Raw genomic sequence first — 22845 nt, forward strand, 5'->3', positions numbered from 1 at the left:
AATGTCTGTTTAGTAATTCATATTTTATCCTTCATTTGCTCTCCAGAAGCCATATTTGAGCACACATACACACACACACACACACACACATGTAGATTCCTTTAAATGTTAAGGGGAAGATTAAAAAGGAGAAACTGGATCTGTGAATTCTCACAGAATCACAATTGAATTCATATCTTGCTACTCAGTCAGAATCTTATTAACCTGGAGTCCCAGTCTCTGTCACAATAACCATATATGTAATGTTTTAGGCCTATTGGCAGACATCCGTTTAAAATGTAGACAATGGCATATAAAGAAGCTTTTCTCAATATCCACTTCAGTTTCTCAGCTTGCACTTTAATTATTGATTAGGCTACTTCTGTACTGGTTTGCGCTTGGCAAAGATGTTCAGATATCTCTATGCCTAGTAGACCTACACCAAACGCTCATTAAAAGGGTCCTGTACAGGGCTGTACAGATTGGTCTGTGCGATGAATAAATGTCCCACTGTAGCTATGATTTAGGGGCTGTTTACACCTGGCCACTTCATGCGTTTTCTGTGAAAAGACCAGGTGTAAATGCCCTCCGAAACGCATTCGAGACGGATTTGAATCCGATCGCTCAAACCACTTCAGGAGGAGGTCTGGGCCGCATTTCAGACCAAACTGGACAAGTGTAAATGCATCTGGTTGTTGAAACCACATATGGAAATTTTACCCCTCCCAAAAATGCTAAAAACATAAGCGTGTGAGAGCGTGTGATAGGCTATATGTCATGTTATAGCCAGATATGACGCCGCTACTGCAACACGCATCACCGCAGACGAGCAGCTGAGCATCTGTTCATCAAGACAACGTTCAAACTATCGCAAATCACAGTGAAAGTAAGTCGCAGAGGCTTAACACACAATCATCATCATTAAAAGTAAAGAAATGAAATGATCTTCCAGTACTGTTGCTGCTCTCTCTCTTATTGCGGTCTTTGATTTAGAAATTTTAGCTGATCAATAAAATGCAGCTCATATCTGTTGCTTTTGGTGACGTGCCCTCCATTAAATCTGCATATAGCGCGGGAATTGAAGATCAGATTTAAATCCGTTTTGCAAAAACACATTTATGTGACCAGGTGTAGATGGAGTCGTTTTGATAAATAGAGCAAACGCTTTACAAATATTAATTCTCTTACATCATATGAACAGACGTAAAAATAATTTGCTGAATTTGATCATGTTATTTTAATAGCTTTGCTTGTAATTAACCTGTTAAGCTGCAACCCCACTTTTGAAAAATCCCAAGAAATGACATACCCAAACTGAAACAGATACAGTTCATGAACCCTTTGTACTAAAAGCACAAGTATGATCTCATTTGAAAGCTGACACCTGGCAGTTTATTGTAAATGTAGAATTAATTATTGTCATAATGACAAAAATTGTTATAAATAGCTTCAAAGTTTTGTAAAGTTATTAGAAATTATTTTTTATGAAATATCCTCATGAAAATAAAATTGAAGTTGGCACTGGAGCAATCTAGAAATGCACTACAGCTAATGCCACATGTCTAAACATTTTATGTTTAAAATCTTAAGATAATAAGTCCAAAACTCTGTATTTAGTGAAATGTTTTTCAAGACCATGTCATGTGACTTTATTTTGATTTGATGCTAAAATGCTACTGATGTTTATTGCCATCTTCTAACCATCTATCCAGTATATTTTCTTTATTGTTTTGTGGTGCAAACGAGCCCCATTCAGTCTCAGTCTCCCCCTGCACACATTCACACCTCTCCAGCCTGGTTATGGCTGTAAATATGCATTTCTTTTGTCTGCATTATAGTTACTAACGACTGGCTATTCACAGGCTATTCATATGGTTTCAGTCACTAATTTCTTTTCTCAAAGTTCACCCTTACATTTTAAACTGTATCTAATGCATTTCTTGAATAAAGAAACATTTCAGTAAGCATTAAAAAAAAAAATATATATATAACTTCTAGACGTGGCAGGTGCACCTAGGGCTAGCTAGCATGTTAGCTTAGCACACCATCAATACACGACAATTTATGAGATTAAAACCATGTTTGTGCTTATAAACTTACTTTATAAAGCAAATCGAGTATTTTAAATAATTTTCTGTGATCTAATTTGGCTTCAGATAAAAAATCAGACAGAAAATATACTATTGGATAGTGTTCTGCACAACGATTCTATATAGATTAGCATTACATTATAAATATAATCTATTATTATGGAAATACCTGGCATGGATTGAAAAACACAGGTAACTCAAATATCATAGCAAACATGTTTATTGTCTTCAAAATGTCTGTATCTGCAATCTGCATGTTACAGCCATAGTTACAGCGCGATCTGTTGTTAGCTGTGTGTGTGTTCGAGGCTTCCTGGATTGTCACATGATTATGGCTCTTCTTCATGTTCTAATACTGTGCACAGGGCGGCGAGGGCGCCCTCAGGCTATTGGTATGAATTGAAAACACATTAACAGAGTATGCAAACGCTCATAATGATTACATCGACGCATTTGGGTATAAATTCAATAAATATTATTCCTGTCTATAGAAATCTGATGTAAATCTATGAGAATCTATCAATATTTCTCCAAATCTGCACATTTTTGAGCTAAAGCCCTGAGGGACGTTGTTTTGTGTATCGCTGTCATGACGACAGCACGGAGTTTTTTATGAATGAAAGCGGCTGACGCGCATAATTCATATTAAAGGTATCGACTCATTTTTTCATTTCATAACTCCTGACACAAATTAAGACATAACTGTCACTATGAGTTTCTCAGAATACAATAGTGGTCAAATACTGAAACTTGAGTATTATATCTTTTTAATTATGTATAGTTTGTCAAGGTATAACATTAAATCTGATAGTAATTTTGAATTAAATAAATAAATAACGCTTCAGTGCGCGGGCGCACTGGCAACGGTTAACAGGTTAATGAAATAGTAGTTATTTCCCTGCATTTTATTCCATTTTGATTATACTTTATGAATTCACAGTAGCCGCGTTTCCATTACCCTTCAAATTGTGCAAATTGAAATTGCGAATTGAAAATACGCCCAATGGAAACACGTCAATTTCGCAAAAACTCCCATTTACCGAAAAAAAGTTTTTACGCTCACATGAGGAGGTTTTTCAGGCCATTCAAAAAAGAAATATTTCGCAAAACTGCAATGGAAACAGTGTTTGCGCATTTACAGTCACCTGACGTAGACGACGCAGTGTGTTTGGACAGAATACAAGACAGAGTTCTTTATTAAACTCATATAAGGCAAAATAATTACAGGAATAATGGATTCTAAACCTCAAATAAATGCCACAATCAAGACCTTGAAGCAGAACTGAGGGAGAAACACCCAGAAACTCCTCATATGTGCCGCTCACAAGTATAATAAGGGTCGTTCCTCACCATTAATGCTTGGAAACACACACACATCTCCTTCCATTAATAATAATGGCCAGTGCAGTGGCTGGGATATACATAATCCTACCAACGTCCATTAACATGATTTTTGGAATGATTTTACTGATCGCGAGAGGAAACAATGAAGTTTTAGTCGCATAACATCAGTTAATGGAAACACCGTCATTTCACAACAGCTTTTTGTTGACATTTAGAAAGAAAAAAAGAACGCAAAAGTTTTGCGCAAATCTGTAATGGAAACGCCCCTAGTGACAGTTTCATGTGAGAGTAACGTATGATCTTACCTCAGTTTCTCCAGTTTACAGTGAGGATACGCCAGTCCAGCAGAGAACAGCTTCACTCCTGAGTCTCCTAGATTATTATCAGACAGATCCAGATATCTCAGGTGTGAGGGGTTTGATCTCAGAGCTGAAGCCAGAGCAGCACAACCTTCATCTGTCACACCACACCTCCTCAACCTGTAGAGAACAATGACACACATTAAGCCTATATCCAGAGATAAACATGACACTTAAAAAATAACATAATCCTGTCAATATGAAATATATACAAATACTCATTAGTTCACATTGTGAAAATTCATCAGTTAGGATTAGGGGATTGATTATAGAGTTTGTAGAGTATAAAAATCATTATTTCTATGGAAAGTCCCCATAAAACATGTAAACCCAACGTGTGTGTGTGCTTAATGTATTTGTAAGCATTTTAAGGAATGTGTGTGTGTGTGTGTGTGTGTGTGTGTGTGTGTTAGCAGGGGAGGATTGGGACGATTCTAAGGGTCCAGCAGAACTCCATAATTTCCTAGATGATTTTTTTTTTTTTTTTTTTTTTTTTACCTTTATTTTACCAGGTAACGTAGACTAACCATGTTCCGTACACTTTTCACCTTTCACCGCACGTCAATGGCCACTCCTCTGTTGCTGAGAGACAGACATGCTTGTGTGAGTGCTCATTCTCTGGGGAAATTCCTATTGGAGGATGTATTCTTTGATTGATGTCTTTTGGACCAATAGTATTTGAGAAAAGTGGGGTAAAGTCCCTCCTCCGCCTGGTTCGGATGCTCACAGCGGTTAACGGTGTTCCGTACAGAGCGCATACCTTGATTTCAACTGCAAAATTGACTTTAAAATGATAATTTGTGAGCGGTTTATTTATTTTAATTGTCTATTAAAGAATGACTGTTTTAAATGTTAAAATATTATGAATATAATCATCACTGCACGCAGTCTGTGTTGACAGATGTGCTGCGTCTCTGCTGCCTGTCTCAGTGCGAGAGTGGCGCCAAGCGGTCATTGTCCGGAATTTAAAAATTCCCATTTCAAAGCAGTTATTCAACAAAAGGTAATATGTTTAATGATTTGTGATAACATAATAATCATTTCATGAAGACTATAGTACTGTGAGAAGCATTAATCCAATTGAAATGTACATTTTCACCGCTGTAATTGTCTCCCCACCTAAAGCTAATATCTGGGCTGCAGCTTGCCTACCCTCCATTAGCAGGCGCAGTGGGCGCACCTAGCAAACTTACTTAAATCTCTCTGGAACAAACGGCGGGGGATTCTCTTTCTTGGTCAGGGATAAAAGAGGGATAAATGATGATAACACACATATATAGTTTATGTATAACCTAAAAGTATTTATTCAGCGATCGGCGGGAAAAGGTCATCTGTACGGAACATCGTTGTGTACGGAACATGGTTAGTCTACGTTAGGCCGATTGAAAACAAATTCTCATTTACAACGGCGACCTGGCCAAGATAAGGCGAAAGAGGTGCAAGACAACATAGAGTTACATAATAAATACACAAAACACAAAAGTGCAAATTTACAATTACAGTGAAACACAATAAGGCAATACAGGATCAAGAAAACATGATAAGGTGAGCTTAAAAATCAACAAGTATGACAATAGTGCAGGTAAAAGAAGTCCACTGTGCAATGCGGACATAGCATAAGGGGAAAGATTGAAGACAATTAACAGGTACATAAATCAGTCAGATGTTCAGAAAGTAATAATTTAAAGGCAGCAGGTGATATAAGTGTTTCAAGTTTTAAGTTTTTTTGTAACTCGTTCCAATCATTTGCGGCTGCAAACTGGAAGCATTGGCGGCCGAATGTTGTACAGACTTTCGGGATGACTAAGGCGATATACCTACTAGATCGTAGACTGCGAGTAGGTAGCGCAATGGTAACTAGACAGCTTAAATACAGCGGGACTTTGCCAAGTAGAGACTTGTAAATAAGTTGGTACCAATGAATTAAACGCCGAGTAGTTAATGACGGCCAGCCAACTAATGCATAGAGCTTGCAATGATGGGTGTTATAAGGAGCGTTTGTAACAAAACGTATAACACTATGGTAGGTCATGTCCAGTTTTTTCAGCAGACAGTTTGAGGCAGTTCTATAGATGACATCGCCAAAGTCAAGCATTGGAACGATAGTCATTTTCGCCAAAGCGAGTTTGGCAGCGTAAGTAAAGGAAGCCCTGTTGCGGAAGAGGAAGTCAATTCTAGATTTAATTTTAGATCTTAGTTTATCAATATGCGGCTGAAAGGAGAGAGAACTGTCTAACAAGACACCTAGATATTTATATGTATCCACATATTCTAGCTCAGACCCATCCAACGTGGTCATGTTAGGTAGACAAGCAGGTGTTGGCAGTGAACGATTGAAAAGCATACACTTAGTTTTACCAGAATTTAATAATAACTGAAGGTTTTGGAAAGAATGTTGGATGGTATTGAAACTCTCCTGGAGATTTTCGAGCACAGTATCTAACGAAGGGCTTGACGTGTACAGGATGGTGTCATCTGCATAAAGATGGATCTGAGAGTCACCAGCAGCAAGAGCCACATCGTTGATATAGAGGGAGAATAGAGTCGGCCCGAGAATCGAGCCTTGAGGCACCCCCATAGAGATAGGCATGGGTCCCGACAACAGGCCCTCCGATTTAACACGCTGGACCCTATCGGAGAAATAGTTGGAGAACCAGGCAAGGCAATCATGGGAGAAGCCAGGCTATTGAGTCGGCTGATGAGAATACGGTGATTAACCGAATCAAAGGCCTTGGACAGGTCGATGTAGATGGCTGCACAGTATTGCTTTTTATCAATAGCGGCTATGATGTCGTTCAGAACCTTTAGGGTAGCCGTGGTGCAGCCATGACCAACACGAAAACCAGACTGCATAGCAGAGAGAGTGCGGTGGGATTCCAGGTGACTGACAATTTGTTTGTTGACCAGTTTCTCTAAAACTTTAGAAAGACAGGATAGAATGGATATTGGTCTGTAGCAATTAGGATCAAGGGTATCTCCCCCTTTGAACAGGGGAATGACTGCAGCAGATTTCCAATCTCTCGGGATTTCAGAAGATAAGAGAGAGAGAGAGAGAGAGAGAGAGAGGTTAAATAAAGTAAATTTTGGTATTTACTTTGTAAAATAATCTTATAGGAAGAACGCTATAAAGAACGGGTATTCATTATAGTGTGTGTGTGTGTGTGTGTGTGTGTTTGTGTGTGTGTGTGTGTGTGTGTGTGTGTGTGTGTGTGTGTGTGTGTGTGTGTGTGTGTGTTTGTTCTCGGGCTATTAAGAAACGACGCAGGGCAGAAACGCAAAATCACCAAGTGACAATAAAACTAGTCCAGTGATGAATATATTTAGGCTTTCTGAAGACTTGGAGCCGATTTCTGTGAGGAATCGATCAACATTTACGATGTCGTTCTAGTCATAGATATACATTTGTAATGATGTCCGATTCGTGAATGAATCATTTGAGTCGGTTCATTGCCGTGAATAGGAGAAACCCGTTAATAAACCAGTCTAGATGATTCATTCATGAACAGAACTGATTTAGTTTACCGAGTTCAAATCACTGATTCAATGATCCTGTCAATGTTTTAGTGAACACTGTCTCAGGAAAGACTGAATGGTCTGGTCATGCTGTCTATTAAACACGATTGAGCACGACGGCTTGATTTCAAAAGATCTGATCAGAGAATGGTGTTGTACTGTATGCAGTATGTAATTATAAATGTATAATTTTAGTTCATTTAATAAACTTTCAAATTTAGTCCTTTATTTTCTTAAATAATAATTGCTATGCTTGTAGATAATGATTGTTGTTATATGTGACAATCTTTACGAGATGACATGAACGCAGCATATGAGTGTTGAGTGTCGTAATATCCATTTCAAGTGGACGTGTGGAAGAGCCGTGAGACTGAAAGCACTGAAAGCCCTCGCGCTGCTCATATGCTGAGAGAGAGATAAGACAGTAGAGCTGCACGATTCATCTTTAAAATACTGTGATCTCCATTCAAACACAGTTAGACAGGTGGAAGAGATAATGCGCAGAGGAAGATGCAAGTTTGATAGAGTTTTGAACAGTCATTTTTGCGTATCATGCACACACACACACACATCATGGAAAACTAAGGAAAACATGCATATGATGCAGCTTTTAAGTTAAAGGCCATCGATCTGGCTGAAGAAGAAGGAAATAGAGCTGCTGCACGTAAGCTTGGCATCAATGAATCGATGGTGAGACGGTGGAGACGGCAGCGTGAAGAACTGAGTCCATGCAGAAAGACGACAAAAGCCTTCAGGGGTCATAAAAGCAGATGGCCCGAACTTGAAAACGTTCTTGAAGACTGGGTGAACACACACAGAGCAGACGGCCGTGGTGTTTCCACCGTACAGATCCGACTGAAAGCCAAAACGATTGCCACCGAAAAGTAGATTGAAGATTTTAGAGGTGGGCCATCGTGGTGTCTCAGATTTATGAGACGAAAAGGCCTGTCCATCAGGGACGACTCTGTGTCAGCAACTCCCTCCCGACTATGAGGAAAAAGTTAGAAACTTTCGCGAATTCACTCAAAGAAAGATAGCCGAGAATTCCATTGGACCAGACGACATCATAAATATGGATGAAGTACCTTTGACGTTTGACCTGCCTCTCACTAGGACCGTTAACAAGAAAGGTGAATCGTCGGTCACGCTGAACTGGTCATGAGAGAAGGCATTTCACTTGTGTTCTGAGCTGTACGGCGTCCGGACAAAAGCTTCCAGCAATGGTGATTTTTAAGAGGATGACTATGCCAAAAGAAAACCTCCCGAAAGAAATCGTTGTGAAAGTAAACAAGAAAGGGTGGATGATGGAAAGCCTAATGAAGGAATGGCTGACGGAGTGCTATGGCAAGAGACCGGGAGGATGTTTTCACAGAAAAAAAGCATTGCTCGTTTTGGACAGCATGAGGGCCCATATAACAGATATATTGCAGGCTATTCAGATTGAGCGCTGGAACATTTTATATGTTTGACTGTATTTTATTCAGAGGCGGCGGCGCGACCACTGGATTTATTCCTGCCAAGAGAGTAAACTCTTACTCCGTAATTTATGCTCATACAGATAAAAGCAAGACATAATTCATTCATTTACTAAAGATATTCAGATTTTGTAAAATAACGGAAACAAACGTAATGTCTCTGTTTCCTTTATAGATGTTTGGAGCGCGCCACAATGAGCTGAAACTCAGCACGGTTTCTTTCGTTTTTTAATCTGTAATATTTAAGTGAAATATATTTCAGCCTTTTTTAGAAGAATCTGTCTAATATTTATTTTCTCAACAAAACATCAAATCAATAGAAATAAAAGGTTTTAGTTTAATTCCATTAACACAAAAATACGACAAAATGGTCACGTCAAAGCTTTTATTTTTTGAAAGTGGTCATACATCTACACTTCAGGTGTGTGTGTGTTTGTGTGTGTGTGTGTGTGTGTGTGTGTGTGTTTTGTGGCATTACACTGCAGTTTTTAGCTTCTACACTCCAGTGTGTCCACCCTGATCCTGAACCACAACAGAAGAGCTTTAAACAGCATATGTATGTGTTTGTGTTTGTATTGTGTATTCAGAAGTGTCGGCCTAATAGTTCAGCCTGATCTCAGGGCAGTTTGTACGGTGGTGTATTGCTGACACATACATATTATTTTATCCACTCAATTATGACGTAATAACGAGATGTTATGTCATTTTAACAACATATTTTGTCATAATAATGAGATGTTATGTCGTTAAATCTATATATTTTCTAGGCCTTTTAAGGACATGTGTAGTCATGTACAAAATATGCCTTTATCCACATAAAATGTATATAGCCTATCATGTCTTTATCATACTTCTACGTTTGAAAAGCTGAAGCAAATAGCAGCAGCCCCCAATACAGGACATTAACGCTTATAACGTGAAAAATGCGGCGTCACGTGGCTTAATGTACTAAGACAGTCATGTTAAAAGATAAAATTCTGTGCACACCTTATTAATAAAGCATATGTAGCCTACAGAATAGCAGACGAGCCCAGATTACGAACGCATTGCGTTTAATTACACGTTAAGCGTCTTCGGGAGGGGGGGTACTGTCACGTGTAGTTGTAGATAACGTGTCCGTTCATGTTTGGACTTTCAGTTTGTGTTTTGATTGGTTCCTGTTTTCCTTTTCTTTTCCCGCCACTCCTTTGTTTCTATGGTTACTATCATTGAGTTCATTTGTCCCAGCGGTGTCTGATTAATGATCTCGTTTCTGTCTGCTATATAAGATGCTCCCGTTCCTTCAGTCTTTGTCCGATCTCCGTTGTGTTTATGTGTGTTTTCCCTGTCAGCTTGTTCCAGAGTACTATTATTACAGCTTGAGTTAATCAAAAAGATTGTGATAATTTGTGATTTAATCATGTAAAAAACATCTTTGGTTCAAAGAATATTTTTAGTTTCAACTGACCATAGAAATTTGATTTGTTCAAACTCGCTTGAGAAAAAGTAAATCGATTACTTGTAATAAGTTGAAGTAATTTTTTTTCAAACTTTCTTTATTAAAAAATAGTAACACTTTATAATGGGCTAAGGTTTCATTTTGTTAGCATTAGTTAACATGAACCAACAATTAATGAACAATATTCTACAGCATTTATTAATCTTAGTTAATGTTAAGCTCAACATTTTATAAGACATTTTTAAGATCCAAAGTTGTATCTGTTAACATGCACTGTGAACTAACATGAACACTAATATTTTATTAACTAACATTAATAAAGGCTATTGCTCTCTGTTAGTTCATGTTAGTTAATGCATCAACAAATGAGACCTTATTGTAAAGTGTTACCAAAAATGTAATACAATTTAAATAAAATACCTAAATAATGCAAACAACTCATTGGATAACATTGGGCTGCATATAAAGAAACAAAATGCATGTGCCATGGAGAAATAAACTGGACTCGCCTCCGCACGGACAAGGACATTATTTTAATCAAACCATATTGTTGATGAAAATAATACGAGAACAAAAAAATGCTAGTTATTAATAACGCATCAATGTTTTTGCTAAAAAAGTAAACATTTGTACTAGTACAGTCAGAGGCGGCCTTACCTATGTTTCACCTGTTTCAATTGAAACAGGCCCCGCCCTCCAAGGGGGGCCCCCAACAGACCAGCAAAATCCCATTCATTTTCTCCGTAGGATATTGATTTTCAGCCATAATGTCTAAACTATCCAAGGTAGACTGACCACGAGCTACGAGGTTGTGAAACGAAAGTTTCTGCTCCTATAACAGCCACAAGGTATAAAAATCAACCTTGTTATTTGCGATCTTCTGGAGAAATACTACACTACCCACAATTCTAAGCAAAACACTGACGTCTCTGATTGGTCAAACTCGAGTCGCGCCGCGGTTACCATGGCGACGTTTACCGCCCCGCGAACGGTGATCTGAAGCCATATTAGACATTCTCTGTCTGAAGTAAATAAAGACCGGTAGTTTATGTGTTTTACTTTGCCTTACTTTTTTTTTGACTTTTTTGTCTTATGGTTAAAACGTTTTTTTGAGCAGGAAAATAATTTGAATAGGAAATGAAACGTACATATGCCAGTGGTGCTGAAAAACGAAAGTTATACCCACAAATTCATAAACCGTGCCCACGCTTTCGCAATCCGTTCCCACGGGTTTGTAAACTGTACTCACGGATTTGTGGCTTGCCTTCATTTTAGAAGAACACCAGGAGGTACGTTGTTAACGAATCTTATTGTATATAGTTTTATTGAGTATTAAGTGGAATACATCAAATTGTCTTAACTGCGTCATGCTTAAAGTGATTCTCAATTGAATGACGTGCATCAAAATCTTGTGTTTATTTGTGATAATCTTAGCACTTAAAAAAAAAAAAATGAAATAATCTTAGCACTTTAGTATTATTGTCTAAACTGTATTATGACTAATATTTGACGAATTGCTTTGTTCCTTTTTTGTAATTTTGGACAAAAGCGTCTTCTAAATATGTAGCCTATAAAATGTAATAATTATTATTATTTGAGTTTATAACTATAAATGAGTTCACTTAAGACAGTAATATTTTTATCATAATAATTTATGAACGCTTTATTTTTAAGCAAAAATTATGCAAAAAATGTAGGCCTATTTTATCCAAACCTGTAAAAGGTTAGGCCTAGGTTATAGCCTATAAAAATAAAGCAATTGCCAATACCAATGCAAAAAAAATTAGCAAAAACTGAAGGCACGGAGCGTGGATTAGAAACTCGGGTGGGTACGGTTTATTAATCCGTGGGCACAATTTGTTAAACAGAGGGAACAGTTTGAGAATTCGTGAGTACGGACGGATTGCAAACCCGTTGCCACAGATTTTTTTTTTTTTTTTTTGACTTCCCGGGCTCCGTAATAATTCAAGTTGAGGGGATGTTTGAGCTGTTTTTTTTTTTTTTTAAGTCAGCCCAGACAATATACTGAAAATATACTGCACAAATCAATTAAGCAGTGAAGTTGCCCTGCATGAAAGGGTGAGGCTTATTCCAACGTAAAACGCTATATAATTGTATATAGTTTTAATCAAATAAGGTTGGATTATTTCTATGTTGAGCTGCCTGTTCATGAAGCTGAAAGTGCACGTAATAAAATAATATACCATTGATACAAACCAACAGGAATCCTTGCTTTTTCTGCTCTATTATGTTTATGTTTTATGTGGGTAGGGCCCCATATTAGTTATTGAAACGGGCCCCCAGATGCTTAAGGCCGCCCCTGAGTACAGTAATAGTAAAGCTCTTTAATATCAGGCTTACTGTGTCAGATGACATCGCTGCTGTTTGAGCTGCGCGCGCTGAAGCGGAAGAGAACGAGCGATAAACTGAACCACTTTGCTAGAAGGTTAATCAACTCAACGGTTGCTGAAGAATGACACTAAACCAAAGAATTGACCACTTTTTATTACAATAGTGTATACAATTATAATAATATGACAGTCCCAATCATAGCTTGTAATGTTTTGCATTGCTGTTTGATCTGAAGAGAACGAGCACCGGGAAACTGAAGAACTTTTCTAGCAGGTTTAAATCAACGATATGCATCCTATGTGAGATTAATCAGATATTTATATTTCATAAACTTAATATTACGACTTATCATATATCTGCACAAAGTGACGTGAATGCACAAGTGAGCTTGACTGTGCTGGTCAGAACGTGTAATCGCTGTTCTGGACGCGCTATTTCTAAAACAACGCGCTGAAACACGCCAACTAAACCCAGAGAATACACAACATTTTATTACAATAGTGTTCTCATTATAATGGCATGTATATGACAGTCCCAGTTATAGTTATAAATGCGCATTGCTGTTTGAGCTGCGCACGCTAAAGATAAAGATGATCCCAGACACACACACACACACACACACACACACACACACACACACACACACACACACACACACACACACACACGTTTTTTCACTCACTCACTGTCCTACACACAATTACGTTATGACACGTTACACTATACAGAAGGTGTGTATACTCTAGTTGCTCCCGAGTTCTTGAAGGGATTCAGGACAAATCCATGCACATCTACAGATTTGAGGGCATACATCACTTGCCATTTTTCTTTTGCTGGATGTCTATTGTCTATTTGCATATCAATAAAGATTTGTTTAATACAGTGCACATTGAATTTGTCATTTCTACAACTTTTATAGCACTTCAATTGTAAAAATTGTGAGCCTGACATATTACATTTATTATCATCAGCACTCCATGTTCAAAGATTTACTAGCTGTCAGTTCATCTCTTATACGCTGCTGCCATCTAGTGGCTGTTAGTTGTAACTCTAAAAGTATGGGGAACTGCTTAATTAATGTCTGTTTAGTAATTCATATTTTATCCTTTATTTGCTCTCCAGAAGCCATATTTGAGCACACACACACACACACACACACACACACACACACACACACACACATGTAGATTCCTTTAAATGTTAAGGGGAAGATTAAAAAAGAGAAACTGGATCTGTGAATTCTCACAGAATCACAATTGAATTCATATCTTGCTACTCAGTCAGAATCTTATTAACCTGGAGTCCCAGTCTCTGTCACAATAACCATATATGTAATGTTTTAGGCCTATTGGCAGACATCCGTTTAAAATGTAGGCAATGGCATATAAAGAAGCTTTTCTCCATATCCACTTCAGTTTCTCAGCTTGCACTTTAATTATTGATTAGGCTACTTCTGTACTGGTTTGCGCTTGGCAAAGATGTTCAGATATCTCTATGCCTAGTAGACCTACACCAAACGCTCATTAAAAAAGTTTTGCGAAAAATCTGTAATGGAAACGCCCCTAGTGACATTTTCATGTGAGAGTAACGTATGATCTTACCTCAGTGTCTCCAGTTTACAGTGAGGATTCGCCAGTCCAGCAGAGAACAGCTTCACTCCTGAGTCTCCTAGATTATTATCAGACAGACTCAGAACTCTCAGGTGTGAGGGGTTTGATCTCAGAGCTGAAGCCAGAGCAGCACAACCTTCATCTGTCACACCACACCTATCCAACCTGTAGAGAACAATGACACACTCTTCACTCTCTCAGATCAAAACAGAAATCTTTGCTTTTCTTGATTGTGTTTATAATTTGTGCAATATCTCTTTTTTTAAACAATGAATTCAATATATCAGTAAATTTAACTGTTATTTTAAGAGATTATGTCTCTATGTGAGGGAGAAAGATTATATGAAACTGATCAAATGGAATACATTGAATACATTACATACATTAAATATAAATGTTTATATGCATACATTACAAATGAATATATTTGAATATAAATTTCTCACTCATATATCATAAAAAACAGTTAAGTAGATCACAAATCAGGTCAGATAGGTAAGAGCTGAAGTGTGACTCATATTTTTTGTTAAACCATTAATTTATAATGTTTAAGTAAGAACTGTTATAATGTTTTAACAGTGATGCTTGTTCTCAGTGTTACTTACCGAGCGCATCTAGTTGCTGTAACCACAGGCATCAGCTTCTGGAGAACTTCATCTGCTGTGTTCTGTGTGACACTAATTGAAAATAAAAAATTATTTAAAGTTAATTAAAGTTAAAGTTAATTATTAATGCTAATAATAATAATAATTCATATCATAAGTAAATAATACATTATACCTTCCTAAATACCCTCAAATAATTGTTTTAATGAAACACTGCTTTATAAAGGACATGTAAAAAAGTGGTTTTATATCTATAACTGTAGAAGCCTCGTATTCAGCCGTCACTGATTAGTCTCTTCTTCTTCTCGTTAGTGTTGCTGTGGCAGGGCTATTAGTCTGCATTTACACTACAACACTATTATGACACATCAGGTTTGTTTGTCCTGTCCGTTGCTATGGTTATCACCATGGAGACATTTAACTCCCGAGTCGGGCGGGGGGGCAAGAAAAAAGTCTTTTTGTACCTGCATCAGCAAATTATTCCTAGAAATGAAGCGCACGAGTTTGTTTGCTTGTTACTTGTTTATTTACATACTTGTTCATTTAATAATTTGCTTAGTTTTATTGTCACAGGAAATGATGCGCACAAAATGTGAATCATTGTCCTTCATTTTGCCAGCAACTGGTGATAAAGAAAAATGATGATGAGACATTAATCTAATTTATTTTCTTAATACTTCTCTTGTATAATAATAATATTAAAACTTCATTTAGGAAAAATACTTCCTATTAAATATCTTTATATTAACTGGCTTTTTTATGAATGCAATACAGTGACTGACAGCCGTCTGTGTCTCCCAGTGTCTTACATTATTGTCAGTTTAGTGTTCAGTGATTCATTTACACAGAAACAAAAGATAACATGTATGTCTTCATCTCCGAATACATTATCTGTGTCTTACATTTCATAATGAACTCAGATAAACTCAGTGCCGACTCGTTTTCCATCAGTTCTTTTACATTAATTAGAATGTGTGCAAAGGATTGTGGGAGATTGAAGAACACGAAGGATATACTTGATGCATCCTTCAAAATGAGCTGAATTAAAGACACAAAATGAAGTCTGTCTTCAAAACATCCTTCAAACTGAGACGGCCTTCAGAGGCGCTTGATGACGTGGCAGTCGAGATATGCAGTCTTACTAGGACACAGCCACAGTTTGAGGAACACACGCAAATGATCTACAATATCCCAGAAATCAGTCTGTGCCCCGTGATTTAAACACCTCTGATCTCTGAGTTTCTCTTTGTTCATAATGTTTTAGACTGTAATGATTGCACTCAGTGTTACTTACCGATCATTTCTGCCTCCAATTAAGCTGTACAGGTGAAACATCTGCAGTGTCTTCTCTGAGGACAACAACACAAACACTAAAGCTGACCACTGAGACGAGGAGAGTTTCACAGCACGTAATCCTCCAGACCACGTATGAGGTTGAGCTTCGTTCACTAGAGAAAGATCACCCAGTTCATTCAGACAGTGAAACAGATTGATGTATTTATCTGGAGAGGGATTCTCACTGATATTTTCTTTAATATAGTCAGCTGTTCTCTTATTGTTGTGACAGCTGTTTGCTGTCTGTGTCTTCAGCTCTTGTAAGAGACTCTGGTTAGACTCCACTGACAGACCCAGAAGGAAACGAAGGAAAAGGTCCAGATGCCCATTTTTACTGTGTAAAGCCTCATCCACAGCTCTCTGATGGAGATCCGATAGGGAAACTGTGTCTCCATTAGTTGGTTTGGTAATCTGGTTAAACACATTGATGTTATTGTTGATAAAGGAGAGATGCACATATAGAGCTGCTAGATGTTCCTGAATGCTCAGATGAACAAAGCTGAAGACTTTCCCCTGACACAAGCCCAACTCCTCTCTGAAGATCTGAGTGCACAATCCTGAGTAAACTGATGCTTCTGCCTCATCAATGCCACACTCGCTCAGGTCTTCCTCATAGAAGATCAGGTTGCCTTTCACAAGCTGCCGATAAGCCAGTTTCCCCAGTTTGACAATCATGTCTTCATCTTTCACTTTCTTCTCATAGTCCTTCTCATGTTTGATGTTGGTCTGAATGAGCAGGAAGTGTGTGTACATCTGAGTGAGAGTCTTGGGAATCTCTCCTCTCCGTGATTTCCTCAACATCTCCTCTAGAACAGTGGCTGAGATCCAGCAGAACACTGGGATGTGGCACATAATAAAGAGGCTCCTTGAGGACTTCAGGTGTGAGATGATCCTGTGGGCCAGACTCTGATCCCTGATTCTCTTCCTGAAGTATTCCTGCTTCTGTGTGTCACTGAAGCCTCGTACCTCTGTCACTCGATGGACACACTCAGAGGGGACGAGATCCGCTGCTGCTGGTCTGGAGGTGATCCAGATGAGAGACGAGGGAAGCAGATTCCCCTCAATGAGGTTCTTCAGCAGCTCGTCCACTGAGGCTGATTCAGATATATCACACAACCTCACATCGCTCTTAAAGGTCAGAGACAGACGACACTCATCCAGACCATCAAAGATGAACAACACTTTATACTCATCACTGGATATTTCCATTTCTTTAGTTTCGGGGAAAAAGAGATGAAGAAGATCTGAAAGACTGAGTGTTTTGTCCTTCATCAAGTTGAGCTCTCTGAAAGCGAGTGGAAATATGAGCTGGACGTCCTGATTCTCTTTCCCTTCAGCCCAGTCCAGGATGAGCTTCTGCACAGAGACTGTTTTCCCAATGCCAGCGACTCCCTTTGTCAGCACAGTTCTGATGGGTTTGTCTTGTCCAGGTAAAGGTCTAAAGATGTCAGTGCATTTGATCGGTGTGTCCTCTGTTTCTGCTCTCCTGGACTGTGTCTCGATCTGTCTCACCTCATGCTCATTATTGATCTCTCCACTTCCACTCTCTGTGATGTAGAGCTCTGTGTAGATCTCATTCAGGAGTGTTGGGTTTCCCCGCTTTGATATTCCCTCATACAAACACTCAAACTTCTGTCTCAGATTTGATCTCAATGTGTTGAGGACTTCAGCAGGATTAGAGTCATGGCTGTAAGATTAAAATACCACATTATTACACAAGTCAGAGAAGTAAATAGCCATAAATTACAACACTATTTATGGGACACAGAACATCATTAGGTTTCTGAAATGTGTAAATCATTAATCATGTGTGTGAGTGATGTGTGATGTGAATTGCAGCACCTAAAATTAAACAACAACAAAGTCCTGAATTTTACCTGAAACCAGGAAACATGCTTTCATTAAAGTCTTGTGGTTGAATCACAGGCTTGGACACAGTTTTGTTTTTAACTGGTCTGGATGGAAGAGTTGACCTTAAATCAGAATGAAGAGGGTAAAGAATCAGACACACTGATATTGATGTAATTGTGTCATTAACTGAGTAACAGACCAACAGCTTTTACAGTGTGTGAATGTATTAACAATACAACACATAGAGCTTTACACAAGAGCACAATGATGATCATTAATAGACCGAAACCAGCAAGATTGTAACTCATTAAACTGCTGTATATTAATGACAATTTCATACAAATAAAATACAATAAGCACATCTTTTATAGAAATGATATATACCTGAGATCAGGCCAAGTGTCTCCACTCTTAAAGTCTTGTGGCGGATCCATAGAGAAGTTACTCTTCATAGACACACAGCTGGACTCTGGGTTTGAGCTCTTCTGCTGGACTGAACTGGGTTTAAAACTAAGTAAAATATAAAGAATACAGACTTATAAAAGACCACATAAATGTTGTGTACTTTTGCTTTAATGTCTGTAACTGTTTTGCACTGTGTTTCACACTTTGATTGCAATTATTTTGAGAAATTAACTCACTGGTTTAAAAATGTTAAGCATGATTCAACAATTGTACCAAAGCGACTGAGAAAACCGGTAATATTAGGAATTAGGAATTCAAAGCAAACAAACTGAAATCAACTATAGAATTATAGAATGATTCAACTCAGATGAACATCAACCATGATCACATGACTCTTCTCAAAGGCACAATGGAGGACGAAGGCTCGACCGACTAAAGAGACCAATGTTTAGCTGAGCTTTAAAGATAAACCACCTTACTGTACTCTAGTAACGCTACTCTTGCTGTGAAACATCACTGTTCTGACCAGACAGCTTTCAACAAATCTGAACCCGTATTTATCAAGCCTCTGAGAATTACTCACAAGAACACTGCTAAGAATGGACTTAAGAGTAAAACAACTCTTGGCTCAAAGCTGTGCTTAGAAGTTAGTTATCAAGCATCTCAGTCGTAATTTAAGTGAAGTGTAGGACTAAATCTTAAGTGTCAGTCTTAGAGATGATTCACAACACTTTGCTGTGCCACAAACGGGATTTTGGATGATGACATAGGCATGGACCAATCACTGAATAGATTTCCTTATTTAAGAATATGCTCAGATAAATTCCCATTGAATGGTGAAATTCCTAAGAGGAGTTTACATTCAACACTAATAATCATTCAATACATAATTTTCAAAAGAATACATTGTGATACTCATTGCAGGGCTGTACAGTTACGGAAAGATTGGTCTGTGCGATGAATAAATGCGTGCGATACAGTTTTGTAAACTCCGTTACTTGTGTTTGTTTTCAGACATGATAACAGTCGTTTTATACTTGAGCTTATGCGATATCACGATTTTTGATCGTGGATGATTTAATGTCTCCACGATCTGCTTTTGAAGAAATATGGTAGTATCACATTCTATCAGCTGCAGTTCTGGCACTCAGTCCCAATACTGTAAAACTCACATCACATGTTAACGCAGCGCTAGAGTTACACTCACAGGACTCTGCACTTATTCGCAATCACAAAAGTTCATTATTTGCTCGAGCTTTAAAGCTTTGCCGGGTAAACATTTCATTAGCGTTCTGTTCTGACATGATGCACTTTCTCTGAGCGCGTACGCCCGAATGGAAGGCGATCGGGGACAAAAGTCTTTAAACGAAACGCGTGAATTTTGTTCTGTCTCTGTGTTGTTTACAGTAAACATTGTCTTGGAAGCTGCAGGCTGATGAGTGCTATAATGAAATTAGTACATCATGTTTAAAATATGTTTTGATATGTATTACAGGCTCAACATTTACGCTTGTCCAGTAACATCAACATCATACGACCAAGAGCACTGAATACCATCACGATTGAAAATGTGACACTGATTTCATATTGCAGTTCAATAAACAAGTCATTAATATTAAGTCACTTGAATTTTAGACACAATATTGCCATTTTTTGCTTTATTTCAGCAGCGAAAATAGTTTAAAAAAAGATCCTAGAAGAACCACAGCGCATCTCAAAGGAAAACTCAACTGTGTTTCATTCCTGAATGATTCAGTGTTTTGAACGAATCGGTTGAGTCAAAGATTCAATGAATTCCTATTCATTTACAACTGCCTCATTCCTGAATGAATCAGCCGTTTGAATGAATCGTTTGAATAAATGACTCAATGACTCGGTCTCCTGCCGCCTCCTACTGGCGGTTTAGTTTCGTGTTTAAAAGTTTCATTCTTTCCAAAATTTCTTAATTGTATATTCAAAAAATATTTAAAATAATCTCATTACATTATTTAATGCAGTTTCATTTGATTGGTAACATCCCTTTAGCATCTACTTATTCTATTTTAATTTATTGATGAAATTGAAGAATTTTAAATGAAAGATGATGCATTAGGGAAGCGATTAGGGATGAGGGAAAAATGCCCTTTATAAAGGTTAAAATATCATAAATATGCCGATTTATATATGTCAAAGCTGACTGAACAGTGATGAGAATAATGATTCAGAATAAATTGTATTTACAACACACAAAAAAAACACAATTTTTTTTCCTGGACAAACAAATGTTTTTACTCGGACAAGTGAATGACCGAACTAAGGACAATTAAATGAAAAGGCTTAATGTTGAGACCTGATTTATTTTTGTATTATTATTCATTTATTTACCCATAAACTTGTCTTTAGGGTTTACATTAAGACAGGAGTGTGCCTTAATCTAGTTAATCGTGCATTTCTTTTCTTTTATTCCACAGCTGATGTGTGCAGTTTTTTTATTGCTTGCATTAAAATAATTTTCTCTTGTTTTGCTTTTTAAGGTTTTTTGGCAGTTTGCTAAAATAAAAGAGCCTTTCTAAGAGCCATCGTTTAAGCTGTTGACTTTTCTACCTTGAGAAAGAACGTTAAACGAACAACCGTTTAGTCACATGGACTATTTTAACAATGTTTTTACTACCTTTCTGGGCCTTGAAAGTTGCAATGACGTTGCAGTCAGTGGAGGGACAGAAAGCTCTCAGGTTTCATCAAAAATATCTTCATTTGTGTTCTGAAGATGAACAAAAGTCTTACGGGTTTGGAACGACATGAGGGAGAGTAATTAATGACAGAATGTTCATTTTTGGGTGAACTAACCCTTTAAGAATAAAATGACACTTGGAGAAGCTTGATAAATACGGGCCCTGAACCAGCAGTTAAACAAATCCACTCAGTTTTACACCTACTCAGGGGCGGTTCTAAGGTCAGTGGATATTCGGGGCTTTAGCCCAACCTAAAATTGGGTATTTTTATTTAAAGGAATTAATTAACTATAAAAGCGATTTAAGGGAATAAAGAAAAAGAAAGGCTTATTGTATTAGTGAAATAATTGTAACTATTTGCAAATAATATTTTATTTTTAATTATGCATGCATTCTCTCTAAATGAATCAAGGAAATTAAAGCATATTTTCAATTCAAAAAGGCAAAATTTTATAAAAAAAATAAAAAAGTTGAGTAATTTGCGTCACCGGATACTGTCGGTAGTTGAACATTTCTATTGTAAAACAGTCAAATATTAAATGTTTTCCACTTACATTTTACCAGGCATTCGTTCACTTATTTAATCATTTTAACACTGATGAGCTAGACCGCTGAACTTTTAGTCATCCTAACAACAAACAGAGCGGTGCGTAATGGAGCGCATCAGAGCAGCATCAAGAATATCAAATACATTGCAGTGAATCTCTTATTTGCATCTTAAGTTTATTGCCAATAATAATGACATGTTTGCGAAAGTGTAGAACTCGGTGAGCTAGCACAAAACACACCTTCAGCACAGCGACTCATTTAAACGCCTCTGATTGGCCGATGCGTTCAACAGACATGTCTGTGATTGGCTACAATGCTCAACGCTGCAAACGCACGTCGTAAGTATCTTTAATGCAAAGGGAAAAATATAAATAAAACTGTAATATGCACTTTTCTTGTTAATCGCAGCTGCTGTAATCTTATTCACATTTGTTTTTCTGATTAATTGTTTTGCTCTATGAGAAAGACAAGGTAACAAAATATTTGGGGCTTTACTAAAAACATTTGGGGCTTAAGCCCTCTTAGCCCAGCCCTAGCGCCGCCCCTGCACCTACTCCATTATATAAAGGTGGAAAAGATCTCAGCTTACATTTACTTGATGTCATTGCTAGTATTAGACTGACTGACTGAGAAAAATGATGATTCTAATTCAAAAGTGTCGAACTACAAGCACATCTTTTATAGAAGTGATATACCTGAGATCAGGCCGTTTGTCTCCACTCTTAAACGCTTGTGGCGGATCCATAGACCAGTTACTCTTCATAGACACACAGCTGGACTCTGGGTTTGAGCTCTTCTGCTGGACTGAACTGGAACAGAGAACAGATTCAGTTTAATCCTTTAGATTACTGTGAATACATTTATCCTGCATCAAAAAGTACTTTGAGGAAACAATTATCTTTTTACTGAATATTTCATTTTAGTTAAAAAAAAAAAAGGCAAAAAAATCTTCTTTTTTCTGTAAACTGTCTTTGATCTGTTTGTGTGTGTGTGTGTGTGTGTGTGTGTGTGTGTGTGTGTGTGTGTGGGGAGGGGTGGAGGTGTGGGGGTAATGGTAATGTAATGTTTGTTGAAAGTACCTGCATCCTGGAGAACAATCTCCATCTCTGGATCCTTGTGAATCAGCCATGATGAAGCTGCAGGAGAATCTGATGAGTTTGATCTCCTCCACTGACTCTGAATGAAGAAACATTCACACACTAAATTAAATGATTAAATTAAACAACCTT

At 37.7% G+C, this 22845-nt stretch overlaps 1 protein-coding gene across 1 annotated transcript in view; it reads right to left on the reverse strand.

The window, feature by feature from the left end:
- LOC311302520 (uncharacterized protein) overlaps positions 1–22845 on the reverse strand; it is a 747744-nt gene that overhangs the window by 7893 nt on the left and 717006 nt on the right. The window contains exon 18 of the mRNA XM_084428465.1: positions 3719–3892. Coding sequence (XP_084284591.1) covers positions 3719–3892 — 174 coding nt within the window. The remainder of the gene's footprint in view (positions 1–3718; positions 3893–22845) is intronic.

This window comes from Rutilus rutilus (genome assembly GCF_951802725.1).
Source record: "Rutilus rutilus genome assembly, chromosome: 13".
NCBI classification, from domain to species: domain Eukaryota; kingdom Metazoa; phylum Chordata; class Actinopteri; order Cypriniformes; family Leuciscidae; genus Rutilus; species Rutilus rutilus.